At 35.0% G+C, this 17,023-nt stretch overlaps 1 protein-coding gene across 7 annotated transcripts in view; it reads right to left on the bottom strand.

The window, feature by feature from the left end:
* The window catches only part of LOC306859309 (myocardin-related transcription factor A-like), a 60,091-nt gene that overhangs the window by 8,610 nt on the left and 34,458 nt on the right, over nucleotides 1-17,023 (bottom strand). For all 7 annotated transcript variants that reach the window (XM_079400290.1, XM_079400288.1, XM_079400293.1 and 4 more), the window contains 7 exons: nucleotides 7,312-7,367; nucleotides 7,130-7,205; nucleotides 6,408-6,569; nucleotides 4,355-4,515; nucleotides 2,125-2,238; nucleotides 1,753-2,003; nucleotides 84-252 (listed from right to left, as the gene is read on the bottom strand). In XM_079400290.1, the coding sequence (XP_079256416.1) occupies nucleotides 84-252; nucleotides 1,753-2,003; nucleotides 2,125-2,238; nucleotides 4,355-4,515; nucleotides 6,408-6,569; nucleotides 7,130-7,205; nucleotides 7,312-7,367 (989 nt within the window). The remainder of the gene's footprint in view (nucleotides 1-83; nucleotides 253-1,752; nucleotides 2,004-2,124; nucleotides 2,239-4,354; nucleotides 4,516-6,407; nucleotides 6,570-7,129; nucleotides 7,206-7,311; nucleotides 7,368-17,023) is intronic.

Consider the following 17,023-nt stretch of genomic DNA (forward strand, 5'->3'; position numbering starts at 1 on the left):
AAGAGAGTGACAGGAGTTAATTAGACTCCCAGTCAGTGATCAGTGCTGAAATTAAGAGTTATTATCATAGCAGGGGATTCAACCTTCAGCTCATCCAGGTTGGGAGGCAGAGGTCCTATTTTAATTCCACCTCCGATTGTAGTGGTCTGCTGATTCTGACCAGTCAGATTAGAGGATGTTGATTGAGGGGGCGTGTCATTTTTAGATGGTGAAGGGCAATTGGCTGAGGCAGGCTGCTGATCAGCAGGAGGCCTAAATAAAGAATAATAATGTTGACAGTACTTACATTTATAGCCATATCAGCTTCTCCGGCTATTACATGGCAGATACAGAATGAACATTTAACAACATTCATATTATTGTGGAAATCAATCATTCTAATATGCTGATTTATTATCAATGTTGAAAACTGTTGTGCTGCTTAATATTTTTATTGGAACCTGTGATACTTTTTCAGGATTCTTTGATGAATAAAAAGTTAAAAAGAGCAGATAATTAATCAGCATATTAGAATGATTTCTGAAGGATCACGTGACACTGAAGACTGGAGTAATGATGCTGAAAATTCAGCTTTGCATCACAAAAACTTTTTTTTTTTTTTCAAAATCGCGTCATATTACGTCACATAAGGGAGTCGTGTGCCACACTCTGCTTTGAGCGCGCGCGAGTCAGTGTGTTTTCGGTAGTTATTTTTATTTCAACTTATCATTGTCATGGTAAATTATTGTGTTTGTGGAGGTTGCACAAACTCCAGCCTGTCAGGACATCGAGTCCACAGGTTGGACCGCTCTCCCTTTTGATGCGTCACTTCCGGTTTTGGCGCGTTTCAGATGAGGAAGTAACCCACAAAAACGACTCCAGAAGCCTTAATAGCGTATTTTAAAATATATTTTAAAGAAAATCTAGTTCCTACAGTATTTTCTATACATCGACTCACTGGAGTCTCTAACCTGCAATATGCCCTTTAAAGAATTTGCCACTGACAATCCAAATGCCAGTTTTGAGCTGTGTAGAGTAGTGATTATGTCCACACTGGATGCAACAAAATACGGTAAGGGGGCGTAACATTTCCATCTCACGCTTGAGGTATTCGGCCAATCACAACGCACTGGATAGCTGGCCAATCAGAATATGCCTTGCTTCTCAGAACGATGAGCTTTGTAAAAATCGGCGTGTTTTAGAAAGAATGTGGAAAATAATGTGTTTTTTGAACCTTAAACCGCATAAACACATTGCATTACACCAAATACACAAAATATTGTTCTTTTTAGCAACGTCATATGACCCCTTTAAAGAATCCTGAAAAATGTATCATGGTTTCCACAAAATATTAAGCAGCACAATTTTCAACATTGATAATAAGAAATGTTTCTTGAGCATCATATCAGCATATTAGTGTGATTTCTAAAGGATCAGGTGACACATAACTGGCTGCTCAAAATGTATATTTTTTTAAAACTGTAATAATATTATTTCACAATATACTGTATTTTTGATCAAATAAATGCAGCCAAATTTTATTGAAAAACATTACAAAAATATTATTTGTTTAAAAGAAATATGAAATATAAAATACACAAAACATTTAATAAATAAAATATTAACATATAATAGCATAAATCAATATATAAACAAGCAGGAATTTGTCAGGTAAGTTTTTTTGTAATGTGTTTTGCATGCTTTCTTGAAAATAAAACACACAGAATTACAAAAAACATGTAAACAATACAATAAATATCTGGTATATCTTACTTGGGTGGAGCAGGCAGGATGGTGTGGTAGTTGTAGTTTTGCTGCTGTTGGTTGATGATTTGCAGCTGGAGGAAGAGCTGCTGTTGATAGAGGAGTTTGGCGTAGGAGGAGTCGAGCAGAGGTGGAGGCTCACGCTCGGGTTTCTGGTCTGGAGGAACATACTGGTGATACTTCAGCTTCTTCACCTTTGGTTTGTTGTCTCTCACCTTCTTAGAGCGCTGAATGGGGCGCTCACTACCCACTTTGCCACCCTAAAAGAGACAGAAGGACATTAGCATGGAAGAGGATTTATCTTGTGGCATTATCGCACTTGTGCAAGTTTAAAACGGCAGTTCCAGCTGTCCTGGGATAACTGTCCTGAGGAACTGTCACCTTTTGTAGTGCAGGAGCTTGCTTGTGGCCTGTTGTTCCATTGTTTAGTTTCTGCTGAGGGGCGGGGCCAACTGTGTTTGGCAGTGGTGGAGGCGGAGGAGGAGGAGGAGGGACCTAAGAAAATCCAGAGAAGCACAAGAACTTGAGGAACTCCATCATGGTTGCGTGACTGCATTCAGAGAGCCCAGGCGTGTGTGTGTGTGTGTAAATGCGACTACAGGACCAAAACATTAATGTGTGCAGATGATCAAGTGCAATTTCAAGCATGCTTGTTAGCATAAGCGTAACGAGCTAAATGAAGATGGTGTGCACTGCAAATAATTCAGGGCTCTTGAGAGCTGACTGAGCATGAGTGTGTGTGATATTCCGATGATGACAGATTATCAGTTTGTTAACCTTAGAGGGGATTTACTCAAACTGACAAGATATGTGCAGGTTTAATTAAAAGTTGAGACCACCTGTTTGAGACTCAATTTACATATTTTGCATTAAAAGTATATTTGTGACCCTGGAGCACAAAACCAGTCTCAAGTCGCTGGGGTATATTTGTAGCAATAGTCAAAAATACATGGTTTGGGTCAAAATTATAGATTTTTCTTTTATGCTAAAAATCATTAGGACATTAAGTAAAGATCATGTTCCATGAAGACATTTTGTAAATTTCCTACCGTAAATATATTAAAACTTCATTTTTGATTAGTAATATTGCTAAGAACTTCATTTGGACAACTTTAAAGGCGATTTTCTCAATATTTCCTTTTTTTTTGCACCCTCAGATTCCAGATGTTCAAATAGTTGTATCTCGGCCAAATATTGTCCTATCCTCAATTTATAAATCTCAATTTTGAAAAAATGACCCTTATGACTGGTGTTGTGGTCCTGGGTCACATATGTTGCATACTTTTGACATACCATTGATACTGTTTGAAGTATTTTATTATTATAATTATTAATATATTTTGAATAAGCTTTTATTTTCATGTTTTCAGTTTTCATTTTAATTTTAGTTTACAGTTTAGTACTGTTGACTTTTGATACTTCTGTTTAACTTTGTTTTTATTTAAGTTTTTAGTCATTTAATACTTAAACGTAAATGAAAAACAAACTCATTGGCAATTAGAAATACATTAGAGATGCACTGGCTAACTAACTGAAATAAGTTGGTTATAAATAAAATCTAATTATTAGATGAAAAATATTTTATTATATATTTTTTATCAAATTTTTAATAAGCTTTATTTTTCAAATAACAAACTATTTCTAACAGTTTTAAATTTAGTCAACAAAAGTGATACTGACATTAAATGTAGCTAAATTCATTACCTTAGTCGTTGATAATAACTGGTTTAGTTAGTTTAATTTTATATATAGTTTAATTTTACCATAAATGATGCATATTCAACAAGAAAAAAAAAAATGTAGGGTGCAGTTATGCAGAGATTTATCATTCTGTGTATTCACATATTTTAGTTTAAGGTTTAGTAATATTATGTGCTTTTGATTTTCGATATTTATATTTAGCTTTGTTTTTATTTCAGTTTTAGTCATTTTAGTACTTAGATTTAAATAAAAATGAGCAACTATCTGAAAAAAGTTAGTTAAAAATAAAATATAAATATATAATATGAAAAACATGTATTTTATTTAACTAATTTAATAAGCTTTATTTCAAATAATGAAAACCTCTAATGGTTTCCGTTTTATTTAAAGGGTTGCTCCACCCCAAAATGAAAATTTGGTCATTAATCACTTACCCCCATGTCGTTCCAAACCCATAAAAGTATTCTCGTCGCTTCAAAATATTCCGGTTGAACCACTGATGGCAGATGGTCTATTCTGACGATGTTTTTTATACTTTTCTGTGCCTTGACAGTGTTAATTGTTTGGCAGTCAATGGGACAGTCACAAACCGCCCGGTTTCATTCAAAATATCTTAAATTGTGTTCTGAAGACGAATGAAGCTAATGAAGTAAGTGATTAATGACACATTTTTCATTTCGGGTTGAAGTAACCCTTTAAGAAAAAAAATAGTGACTATGTATGTCCACATTAAAATGTAGCTAAATTAATTGCCTTAAAATACATTTTAAGACTAATCTTTAACAGGCAAGTTAATCTGAATTGAACATTTTGCATTAACTAAATACATTTCTATGACATTGAGGTCTAAAAATTATCATTTAAAATTTTCCCCCAAACTTTTTTAAGTATGCAAATAGACCTAGAGCACCTGTTTTGGTGGTGTTTCTTTGGCCGGTATCTCGGGTGGAGAAGGTAAGTGTCCTTGACCGAGGGGAGAGTCCTGATGTAGTGTCTGCTCCGGTGAGAACGCGTCACTGCTTTCCTCATCAAACGAAGAGCTCTCTGCTTCTACTTTTGGAAACTCTGTCTCTGAAGGGGAGAGAGTGTAAAAAAAAAAAAAGATGGTTAGAATACAACATAAAAGATTTTTCTGAAGAAAGCACATGTGACGTTTACCTACGCAAACCTTGCGGCCGCAACGTCAAAATGTTGATACACAGATTTTAGTAGTTTTTAGCATGTTTCTATGTGATTGCTTACAGGCTCAAATTCTCTTCATTTTCAATTTATTTTTATTTTTGCATTCAAAAAAGGGGTTCATTTTCAGCATTGTGCATTTGCTTTCTTTTCTGCCAGGTGTTTGATTAGTCAAGTAACAGCCCACCTCTCTTTAACAAGCTGCATGAATTAAAATATATATATTATGCCCACAGCTCAAACATACTGTATGGGACTTCTAATATTTCCTTAAGTAATAAATAAATAAATTACTTAAATAAATAAATAAAATAAAAAATGAATGAATGAACGAACAAATTAATAAAAAGAATAAATGAATGAATGAATGAATAAAAAATGTGGTAGCAACAGTAATAGTGAGTAATCTTAAATGAATAAATAAATAAATAAAATGCATGAAAGAAACTTCTGATCTTTAGTGCACTGCTTCAACATCTCACTTACGTTGCACTAATATTGTCCCAGAGTAAATAATAAAACATTTAAACTCCAGCGCATGATATTTAGATTTAATTTGAGCGTGTTCTGAGAGCGTGGCATTATGCCAATAATCATTAAGTCTTTAATTAAGTTATTTAGGGATTAAAACAGTTTAAGCCATTCTGTGCAAACGTCTTTCAGCATTCCTTCACTGTGCTGCATTGTGTGACACTGCATACACTTCACGGTTACAGAGTGGCATATTCTGTATGAACACGAACATAAATTCGCCTCTAATTAATTTAACTTGGTGTTCGACGCACACCAATCTCATTACCATAACTTTGCATTAAATGATCACCCTCTGCACTGCTGCAGGAACGTGGCGGGATATAAATATGAAGATGAATGCGCACACACCGCTAATGACGCGCTGGAATGAGCACTGGAGAGACTGTATGGATGTAGATTGAGGGGAAAAAGGGAATGATCCAGAGGAAATGTTGAGTGAGAGGAATATAAGTGCGATTGTTAGGCAGATTTATCTTTTTAAATGGCCAACGCTGCTAATACATTTAAGACTGCAACAACTAATCAACAAAATTGATAATGACAATAAGCAACAACCAATTTCTTACACAGTTAACACTAAATTTGTGCTTTTGTTTTCCTTTAATATTTATAGTTATTCTTATTCAATTGACACTTATTTATGTTTAATATTATTTATTGAAAGGAAAAAAAAGTCAGAATATATAACTTTAAATTAGTGCTTTCAAACGATTAAATCCAAAATAAGTTTTTGTTTGTATAATATATGTTTGTGTTCTGTGTTTATTATATTATATATTTATTATGTATATATAAATATGACACACATACAGTATATATTTGGAAAATATTTACATGTGTTTACATGTCTATATTTATATTCATATAATTTATATTATAATACATTTAATATATAAACACAACATGCATGTGTGTGTTTATATATACATAATAAATATACACAGCACACATACATATATTATGTAAACAAAAACATTTATTTTGAATGCGATTAATCACAATTAATCGCTTGACAGCACTAATTTAAATATTTATAATAAAAAAAGATTATCAACAAAATTGTTAGTCCATATTATAAACATATGTCAATATAATTTGACAAAATATATACATAGTAGTTAAAATTATAGTAATTACAATTAATGAAACTGTACTGACACAAGGGGGAACTACTTCTATTATACAGCAAACTGTGCAAACGTCTTTACTGTGGTGTGTATAATATCATGTTTCTTGCTTGAATTTAGTACCTATGATTGCTTGTTTGAGGCTGCTGTGCACTGGAAGGATGTTTTTGTGAATGAGCTCCATCGGTCCGGGCCGCTGGGAGATTTTATCGTTCAGATCGTCGGCTAGACGAGCTCGTTTCAGCAGAAGCTGCTTGGCCTGTAGAGACGGCTCTGCTGACGTCTCTGTATACAGGAAATACATACAGTTAAAAAAAAAACACAATCAGCCATTATGTGCATGATCACATTGTTCATGTACTTCAGTTTGAACTGTACGTTCCAACTGTATGTACCACATTTTAAATACATGCATTTAAAGCACAGGCTGCATCCGAAATCACATACTTCTCTACTATATAATAAACCGGAAAAAAAGTGAAAAACACTATGTGAGAAGTATGTCTGAATTCATAGTATTTATTATACAGTAGGTAAAAAGTCCCCGCTATTTCTGGTGAGATTTTGAAATATGCATACAGTGGATATTTTACCGCTGGATTTGTGAAGTGAAGTGACACAACTGACACTGGTAGGTCACATGACAAAGACAACATAATGAATGTAGTACATCCGGATTACATTCATACTACTCACATTAATACTATATAGAACATACTTTTTAAGCAGCCCCTAAGTAATTGCTTACTCCAAAGAAGTAGCTACTCAGAGAGTATGTGATTTCGGATGCAGCATGAGGTGTGTGTCAGTGTTTGAACTGCAGGGGGTGTTATTAAAATACTCACCTTCAAGAATGTGCATCCTGACCAGTTCTGACTTCTCTGGACGACTGCGGATCTTTCTCTTCAGGTAGTCTTCGGTCTGAGATACAAGAGTAAAGTATGAGAAATAAAGTTAGAGTTTATTTTGGTTTCACTGGAAAGAGATGATTAAAAAATAAAACAAATAAAAAATCTGAACGACTTACCCGAGCTCGTTCTAAACTTCGTCTCTGCTCATGAAAGGATGCAGAACTTTTCAGTGCTGGAAGGCAAACAGATACGAAGATATATGACTATTAAATCCAAAGTTGATATATAAATGTATAAAGTTTCTCTTAAAAGGAGCTGCAAGAACAGAATTTTTTTTTCGGTATATGAGAAAAATCATAAATAGCAAACTCGTTATCTGTGTCGTGCAGATTACAGGAAACGTCTTTACTGCAGTGAGGTGGAAATACTTTTCAGCTTTTTTTGGATCAGGTAAAAGTCTTATTTTTGTATTAAAAAAAAGATTCAGAGAGAAAAAAAGATGCTTGTTAAAAGATACAGGAACAACATTACACTGCACCTCTTTACTCCAGGCACACATACGCAGTTGTACACGCAAAATCTACAAATAATATCGCAACAGGCACATCTGAGAGACAGTTTAATCCAGCAGGTTCACAGTCTTGACTCTTGAGTGTGTGTTTCTGCCCCATATTTAATACACCTTGAAACACAGCTTCTCTATCCGGTTCACAGTTGTCAGCACACCACGTCTCCGGAGACTGAAAGCAAAGCCTGATGCTGATACAGAGAACTGGAGATTTATGAACATTTGTGAATGGTGCTTGGCCATGCAAAAGTCTGGGTGGTTTGCTGGACAGTCTGTAAAATTACCCCTTTCTAAATATATATTTAAATATATTATATTGTAACATAATATAATAAAGTAAAATAAGATAAAAATAAAATAAATACAAAAATATCATTGTGTATGTAAATATATAAGTTCAGTTTATGTATATTTACTTATTTTTTAACTTTCATTTATTATAATATATCGATATAGTATATATAATTTGTTTATTTAATATGTTTCATTATACATTTCATACATTATATTTATTACTAACATGTACAATCACTTTCAGTTGTTGCAGATTGAAAACATTATACTTTTTAAATAAAATAATAAAATAAAAGCCTGATAGCTATCAATACAGATAAAGTTTACATCTAGAACTACAACATTTTTAACAACTGAAAGGGTTTTTGTTTCTACTTTTGTATTGCGTACTGCAAGTTCTTTTTGTTTTCATCCATTCCTTTTTATAATGTTTTACTAATTACACTAAAAATAATGGTAAATCATATGAAAATGTCAAATCAATTCTGCTACGTACAGTATATGTGCTTTTTAAGAATTTAAAAGAAAAACAGACAAATATATAATTTAAGAGATAAATGCAATCACAGCGCGTGGAAACAAGAAAGAGTAGCCTGGAAAAACGCAAGAGGAAAAAGATGAGTAGTTGTTTATTCTGGTCTGCGGGTCAGAGTGGTTCACATACTGCCCACAGCAACACACAAGCTCCTTTCACATCACTGCATCTACACACAATGCCCTTTAACACTGACCAGCAAAAAACACAAAATGCAGTTATGCGCCTGAAGAGAGAACAAAAAGTCTATGTGGGAGAGAGAAATGATGAGATTAGTGTGAAAAACCACTTGATGCGTGTGAAATCTCATCATCATTTTCAGCTCTAACGCCCCATTAAACGCCACGTCAGCCAAACGCCATCTAGGTACTACAGATTTATTATATCACTGGGGTCAAATATGGTCGCATTATCTTACAGAACAGGCCAAATACTAAAGCTGATTATGTGTTAAACGAGGATCCTATATTCACAATGGTCCTCCACTGTCAAAGACATGGTGATGTTTGTCATTTACCTGCAGATGAGAAATTAACAAGTCTAAAAAAAGGTGAAATTAGGGCACATGCAGTTTGTGTTGTAAAACCTCTTATAACTGCATTTGTAGACATCTGTAGAGGCTTTCTAGAGTATCCAATGATTTCATGTTGTTTTAGCTTATGTAATCAGAACTTGTGCAGAAAGTCCCTGTAACCACATCCTCATCAAGATTCAGGCTCAAATCTTCAGATTTCCTTTCTGAACTGCATGCTGGATATGTGATTCATTCAGCTGATAATGCAAACCTAAGTGTTTCTAAAACAGAACACGTTTCCTTTGACTAAAATCACTTACAAAACAGTGTTATCAGCATCCACGCACACTAACAATGCATGGAAAAATTAATTAACTTTTCCTGAAATAAAAACTAAATTGAAAAACAAACTACACTGCAATAAAGTTAATATATGCAGTCATGGCCAAAAATATATCGGCACCCTTGTTTTGAATTATATATATATATATATATATATATATATATATATATATATATATATATATACATACATACATACATACATACACACAGTGCCCTCCATAAGTATTGGAACAGTAAAAACAAAATTGCTCTGTTGGCTGTGGAGTCAAGACTTTTGTAAATATAATTAAAAGATGAATATGAGACAAATGTGAGCATAAGTATTGGGACAGTTGAACATAAGGCAGATATAAAAGATTAAAAGCTATTATTTAGTTGCAGATCCCTTGCGCACAATCACAGCAGTGAGTCTGTGACCCATAGACATCACCAGACTCTTGGGTGTTTTGGGTCATTGTCCTGATCAGTGTTGGGAGTTACGTAATAATATTACTTTTTTCAACACCAGTTACTTTTTTTCCATTTATACACTCGCAAAAAACAGATTTAGTATTCATTAAGATGAATTAAAACTCAGAATATTACGCAAACCTGCAATAATTAAATATGTTAAACAACACAAATGTATCCCATTTTATTAACCAATGTCTTTGCTGCAGACCTTTGATGATCCAGTTCAACCATACTAATAAGCAGAAATGACTTTAGATAAACTAACAATTGTGCTTTTTTTTTTTTGCTGAAGAGTGTTGAACCTTCTTCTCCTGCGTTCTACTGTACAGACGTGAATTTACTTTTCCTTCAGCCTGAGGTTTATTCATTACACTTTTTGGTGTGAAAGGGCTTTTACATTTGCTATAATTAGAACTTCTTGTATTAAAAACAATCAAGCCCTGCTCATATTTAAAAAGTAACACAAAAGTAACGTAACGCAGCACTTTCCATAAAAAGTAGCTTAGTTACTTTTTGAGGGAGTAATGCAATATTGTAATGCATTACTTTTAAAAGTAACTTTCCCCAACACTGGTCCTGATGCAATATGAAGCACTTCCCAATGAATCTGGTGACATTTTCTTGAATATTGGTAGACAAGATGGTTTTGTACTCTTCCAAATTCATTCTGCTACTGTCATCATACATTAAGTCATCAGTAAAGTTGAGAGGGCCTGTTCCAGAGACAGCCATGCATGCTCATGCCATGACACCACCTCCACCATGCTTTACAGATGAGGCTGTATGCTTGGGATCATTTGCAGTTCCCTTTTTTCTCCACATTTTTACTTTCCCATCACTTAGATAAAGGTTCATCTTTGTCTCATCGGTCCATAAACACAGTTGCAAAACTCTTCTGGCTCACCTTTGTGCTTTTTTGCAAAATCTAATCTTGCCTTTCTATTTTTGGTGCTGGTCAGAGATTTGCATCTTGCTGTGTAGCATCTGCAATTCTGTGTCAAAGTCTCCTGAGGACAGTAGATTGTCAGAGCATCACCCCAGCTTTCTGGAAGTTGTTGCTGATTTTACAGACACATCTTTTAGGATTCATTTTTATGATTTTTATGATTTGTCTGTCATCAACTACTGTTGTTTTCTCAGCCGATCAGGTAGTTGTTGGTTGCTGGTGTCGCTGGTGGTTTCCAAACTCTTGATTTCTCCATGCCCTTTGTTTTTGCTACAGCTCTAATTGACTTCCTCTTTTCTTTTAGCATCCAAATTGCTTGCTTTTCTCTCAAAGTCAGCTCCCACATCTTCATCCTGGTTTGTGTGTCATCATCGAAGGCAAGATTCAGAATACACAAGTAATGGATATAACTGATACGACACATTCCCTGCTTTTAATATCTGAAGAATTAATGCAACAGGACACAGCTGATCTTAGAAAGACCTGTGAGACAACTGTTCCAATACTTATGCTCACATCAGATAGAGGGATGAACTCTAAAAGTGCTGAACTTAGCTGGTAAAACATCTGTGTTGAATCACCCAATAATAAAATGTGACATTCTGTAGTTTTGTCTCATATTAATCTTTTAATCATATTTGTAAATGTATGGACTCCACAGCCAACAGAGCAATCTTGTCTTTACTGCTCCAATACTTTTGGAGGGCACTCATATATATATATATATATATATATATATATATATATATATATATATATATATATATATATATATATATATATGTGCGTGTACAGCCATGGCCAAAAATATCGGCACCCTTGGTAAATATGATCAAAGAAGGCTGTGAAAATTTATCTGCATTGTTCATCCTTTTGATCTTTTATTTAAAAAAAAAAAATATATATATAAACTTTCATTGGATAATAAGAATTTAAAATGGGGGGGAAATATCATTATGAAATAAATGTTTTTTCTAAAATACACGTTGGACACAATTATTGGCACCCCTAGAAATTCTTATGAGTAAAATATCTTTGAAGTATATTCCCATTCATATTCACAATTTTGAGCACTCCAGGGTGATTATGAACATGAAATTATCCAGCCATGGCTTCCTGTTTCACAGAAATATAAATAGGAGGGAAAACAAAGCCCAAATTCTCTTAATCATCCATCACAATGAGAAAAAACAAAGAATATATTTCTGATGTGCAGCAAAAGATAATTGAGCTTCACAAATTAGTGAAGTGGCTGTAAGAAAAGAGCTAGAGCAGTGAAAATCCCCATTTCCACCATCAGGGCAATAATTAAGAATTTCCAATCAACAGAAAATGTAATGAAACTGCCTGGAAGAGGACGTGTGTCTATATCGTCCTAATGAGGAGAATTTGAGTGGCTACAGACTATCCAAGGACCACAGCTGGAGAATTGCAGAAAATAGCTGAGTCTCGGGGTCAGAAAACCTTAAAAAAAAATGGTCAAACAGCATCTACATCACCACATGTTGTTTGGGAGGGTTTCAAGAAAAATTCTCCTCGCTCATACAAAAACAAACTCCAGCATATTCAGTTGCCAGACATGACTGTAACTTCAAATGGGACTGGCTTCTGTGGTCAGATGAAACTAAAAAAATTTGCTTTTTAGAAGCAAACCCTCAAGATGGGTTTGGTGAACACAAGGATAAAAAGTACCCCATGTGTACAATGAAATATACTTTTGTATTTTTGATGTTGTGGGCCTATATTTCTGATGAAGGTCCAGGACATCTTGTTTAGACACATGGCATCATGGATTCTATCAAATACCAACAGATAAAAATATCAATAAGTGTCTCACTCTGTTAGAAATCTTATAATGGGCCATGTTTGGATCTTCCAACATACGATAATCCAAACACAAACCTCAAAAACAACACAACAATGGGTCACTGGGCACAAAACCAAGCTTTTGCTATGGCCATTCCAGTCCTCTGAACCTAAACCCTGTAGAAAATGAGTGGGGTGAACTGAAGAGAAGAAGCACCAACATGGAGCTGGGAATCTAAAGTATCTGGAGTGATTCTGGATGAAGGAATGGTCTCTGATCTCTTGTCAGGTGTTCTCTAACATCATCAGGCATTATAGGAGAAAATTTAGAGCTGTTAAACTGGCAAATGGAGGTTTCAAAAAGTATTGAATAAAAGGCCAATGTGTATTAGAGAAAATATTTATTTCCTCCCATTTTAAATTCTTATTAGCCAATGAAAGGTTAGATTTTTGTGCATTTTTTAAATAAAAGATCAAAAGGATTAACAATACAGATGAATTTTCACAGCCTTCTTTGATCATATTTACCAAGGGTGCCAATATTTTTGGCCATGACTGTACACACACACACACACACACACACATAATTCAAAACTACAACATCCCTGTTTTTCGACATCAGAATGTAAAAAAAATTACAATCTGGACTGGAAGCTCTGAGTTCTGATGATGCTTCAAAAGGTCAAACTGTCTTTATTCTGAAGGCTGTAATGACAGGTTTTAATGGAGGGAGCATTAATTTGAGAGTAGAAGATGGCAGCTCAGTCAAGGGTGATCAGACAAGGCAGATAAAAGTGAAAGAGTGCATTCAAGTTGACAGGAAATGCAAGCCAGCACAGGAAGTGAAAGGGAGAAGACAGTGAAAGTGGGGCTCAGGAATACTTTGAAAGTGCAGATACACATTTGCACATTTGCTGGTTGCTCTTCCTTCCCGTTGGGATCCATATTTAGATCCAGACAGTTATTGGGTGAGCGCTGTAAAGATCACCAAGGTTGCCATCTGCTGTCATTGCTGTTTATTTCTATCCTGGACAGACCCTTTCTAACCAAACGACTTTCTATATTCTCTCTTCAGAGTATCTAGTTTGCATCGTATAATCAAAATTATTTGGAAAGCAAATGGCTTTGATGATTATAGCAGGTGTCTGACCTTTTACTAACAGATATAATGGGAAACATGGCATATATTTAAATACACTGCTTATCACCTGCTCAATGACTTAACTGAGTGTGTGTGTGTGAAATCCCACCCAAATGAAGAGCATGGCTAGTCATGCACTCACTATAAGTAAGAGTGCACTAAATATCTCCATCTTAGACTCATGTTTTAGCATGCAAATGTGTAATCTAAACATTCAGTGTCCGTAATACAAATCGGATTTAAAGCAATTGAAACATTTATATATAAATTTTAATTCTTAAAACTTAATGCTGCAGTTAGCATTTTCTGCACCAGTACAGTCATTCACATTTACATGTATGCATTTAGCATTCAAATAAAATTGCAAAACTAATGACTGTTTTCAAACAAGTTTCCCAAACCTACTTTCTATGATTGGTTAACACAAACATGCTATGTTTCATTTGTCCCAGAAATTAATTTCTCAGGACACATATTTAAGTGATATTGGATAGGTAGTGCCATTTTATGCATGGTATAAATAAAATAAAAAATAAATAAAAATCAAAGAAAGAATTAAAAGAAAAGAAAAAATTAAAGTTAAAGGTGGGATATGTAATTTTTCAAAAATTACGGAGACAGGGCCGAGTACCAAAACAAACTTGTAGCCAATCAGCAGTAAGGGGCGTGTCTACTTATGATAAAAAAGTCTGCGGAACGATAAGGCAAGAAGTAGGACCCGTGTAAATTGCTTCTTCTTGATAGGTTAGTAACACTGTGTCTACACCGGACACGGCGCGCCGCAACAGCTAAAGTCTGTCTACGCGGGATGCGATAAAGCGACTGTTGAAAATCATTTGAAATGTGTGTCAGCACGTCATAAATAGAACGCGACAGCAGTTTTCTGTTGGGGATTTGTCGCGCCGCGCAGCATCCAGTGTAGACAGCATCACTGATCATAATGATTTCTATAGTTTCACAGAACTAATCGTTGCCTAGGTTGTGAAGGCTACGTATGTCTGGGGCGGAGCTATCAATATAGGGGCGAGATCCTTTTGGGGCAGGGGTGTGTTTGTTGTGGTGATTTCAAATATCAACATTGGCTTCCAGAAATCACTTACATCACCTTTACAAAAAGAAATGAAAATAAAACAAATGCAAAATAAAAGAAAGAATATAATTTAAAATCAATCAATCAATAAGATTGATGTAATCAGAATTTGAGCAGAATGTCCCTGTAACCATATGCTCAAATCTTCAGGGCAATTTTCAATGAATCAACATGACAGATGGATAGTATACAGTGCTAAAAAGATCATTTATAAAAGATATCTGAAAATTAAGGAGATCTCTAAGAAACAGCTTCTTAGACAGTATTTTCTATGGCGTCACTGTTGCTGGTTGAACAGTGTTGACAGTCAGTCAGTGTGCCAAATGAGATGCTGATATCAGCAGACACTGGGTTCAAATTGGATCACATATGCGGGAAGATACTATGGGCCCAGTATGAAGTTATTACATAAAACTACTTAGGGGAACCATCACCTTATTTGAACCCTCTGCTTCTGCTTTTCCGCCTTTCATTTCTTTTTATTTTTCTGAGGATTCTAAGAAAAGATCTTAGGCAAGATTTCGATGCTTCCATTATTGGCACGCCTTGTTTAAAGGGCCAGTCACATAATCAATGTTTAATACGAATCAATCATAAATTTGTCAAATTTATTAGTATGTGTCATGTGCATGCTTTAAAAAGGGACGCATGTAAATCTATAATCATATCATGATTTTTGAAGATGAAATTGGAACAAAAAGCATTGGAAAAACAGATATGATTAAATTTCACTATTGTAAATTAAAATGGGGAAAAATAGAAACGCAAAGTTTTGCAAACAATTCAATCTTTGATTAGCTAGTCCAGACAAAAAAGGTGGTTACACCGTATCTGCATATTTGAGAGAATGAAATTAGAGAATTTAAGTCTCTAAATACTTAAAATACAAACTTATATTCAGATGCAGACGAAGGGTCAGAGCAAAGGTCTGTTTTAAGCTCTATAGCTTCAAGCATCACATCAACCTAATCATTTGGATTACACAACTAGTGTTTCTCCACCAGATATCTTCAAAAGGTTAAGTCTAATGTTTTGTGTAGGAGTAAAGTTGGAGATCGGAGAATGGCATACATTGCAACTTACATTGCAAATGGCATACATGCAACAAGCATTAGTAACTTGGAAACAAAAAAAGGACAGATTCTGTTTGCCAATGGGTAATAACTGCTGTTAATCTCACTGATAAAATAAAATAAAATAAAATAAAATGTGTACAGCTTCTTTGCAATAACTTCTCCAATTTTGTTCTCTTAAAAACATGGCAACACTGCAACTACTTTTTTTATTTGACATTTTAGTTATTCACATTAATTAAATTTGTAACATGGAAGGAAACAACTTAAATTAACCATGGTCCTATAATACGAAAAACTTCACTGTAAAACTATTATTGGAGTACACTGGAATAACCCTTAAGAGGTGAACGAGACAGCATTTAAAATGTCCTCAAAAGCCATGAACCTTGAGATCACGTGACCCACCGATGGCAATGGCAGTGTAGTTCGACAGCTCCCTGACTCGGTACCCTTAATCTGTTCTTTTTCTCAGTAAAACTATCAGTATTCGGTAAGCTTTTGAGTGTTTTAAAGGAGATACGAATGAAGATGGCAAAACGTCAATTGACACTGGCTTCGCCAGAAAAAAAGCGAGTTAAAGATCCTAATTATGTTCCTGAAGGGGAACTTCGGGCCATTGTTGCCGACGAGTTAAAGATGCACCTTAGTCTCGTCAGGGAACTGTTTAAGGAAGAATTCGCTCCAATTGCGGATAGACTTGGAGTTCTGGAAGAAGATGTTCGTCTGATAAGAAACAACTTTGACAACATGCAAACAGCTCTTCGTCACGCAAAAAAAGACACCGTGGAGGTCAAGCTGGCAGTGGACTCTCTTCAGGAAAAGTTGGCGAGAATCGAAGATAAAAGTCGCCAGTCCAATATCCGTCTAGTGGGGCTGAAAGAAGGAGTAGAAGGAGATGACCCTCTGGGATTTATACAGAATCATCTTCCTAAATGGATTCCCTCTCTTGCTGGCAAAGAAATGGAGATCGAAAGAGCCCACCGTATTTACAGCGGCGAACGTTCGAAATCAACCCCTCGTACATTCATCTTCAAGATGCTGCGTTATCGAGACCGGAATGCAATCCTGAATGGAGCCCGAAGCGCTGGACAAATTCTTCATATGGGAGCGCCGCTGCTTT

Source organism: Barbus barbus, assembly GCF_936440315.1.
Source record: "Barbus barbus genome assembly, chromosome: 3".
NCBI lineage: Eukaryota > Metazoa > Chordata > Actinopteri > Cypriniformes > Cyprinidae > Barbus > Barbus barbus.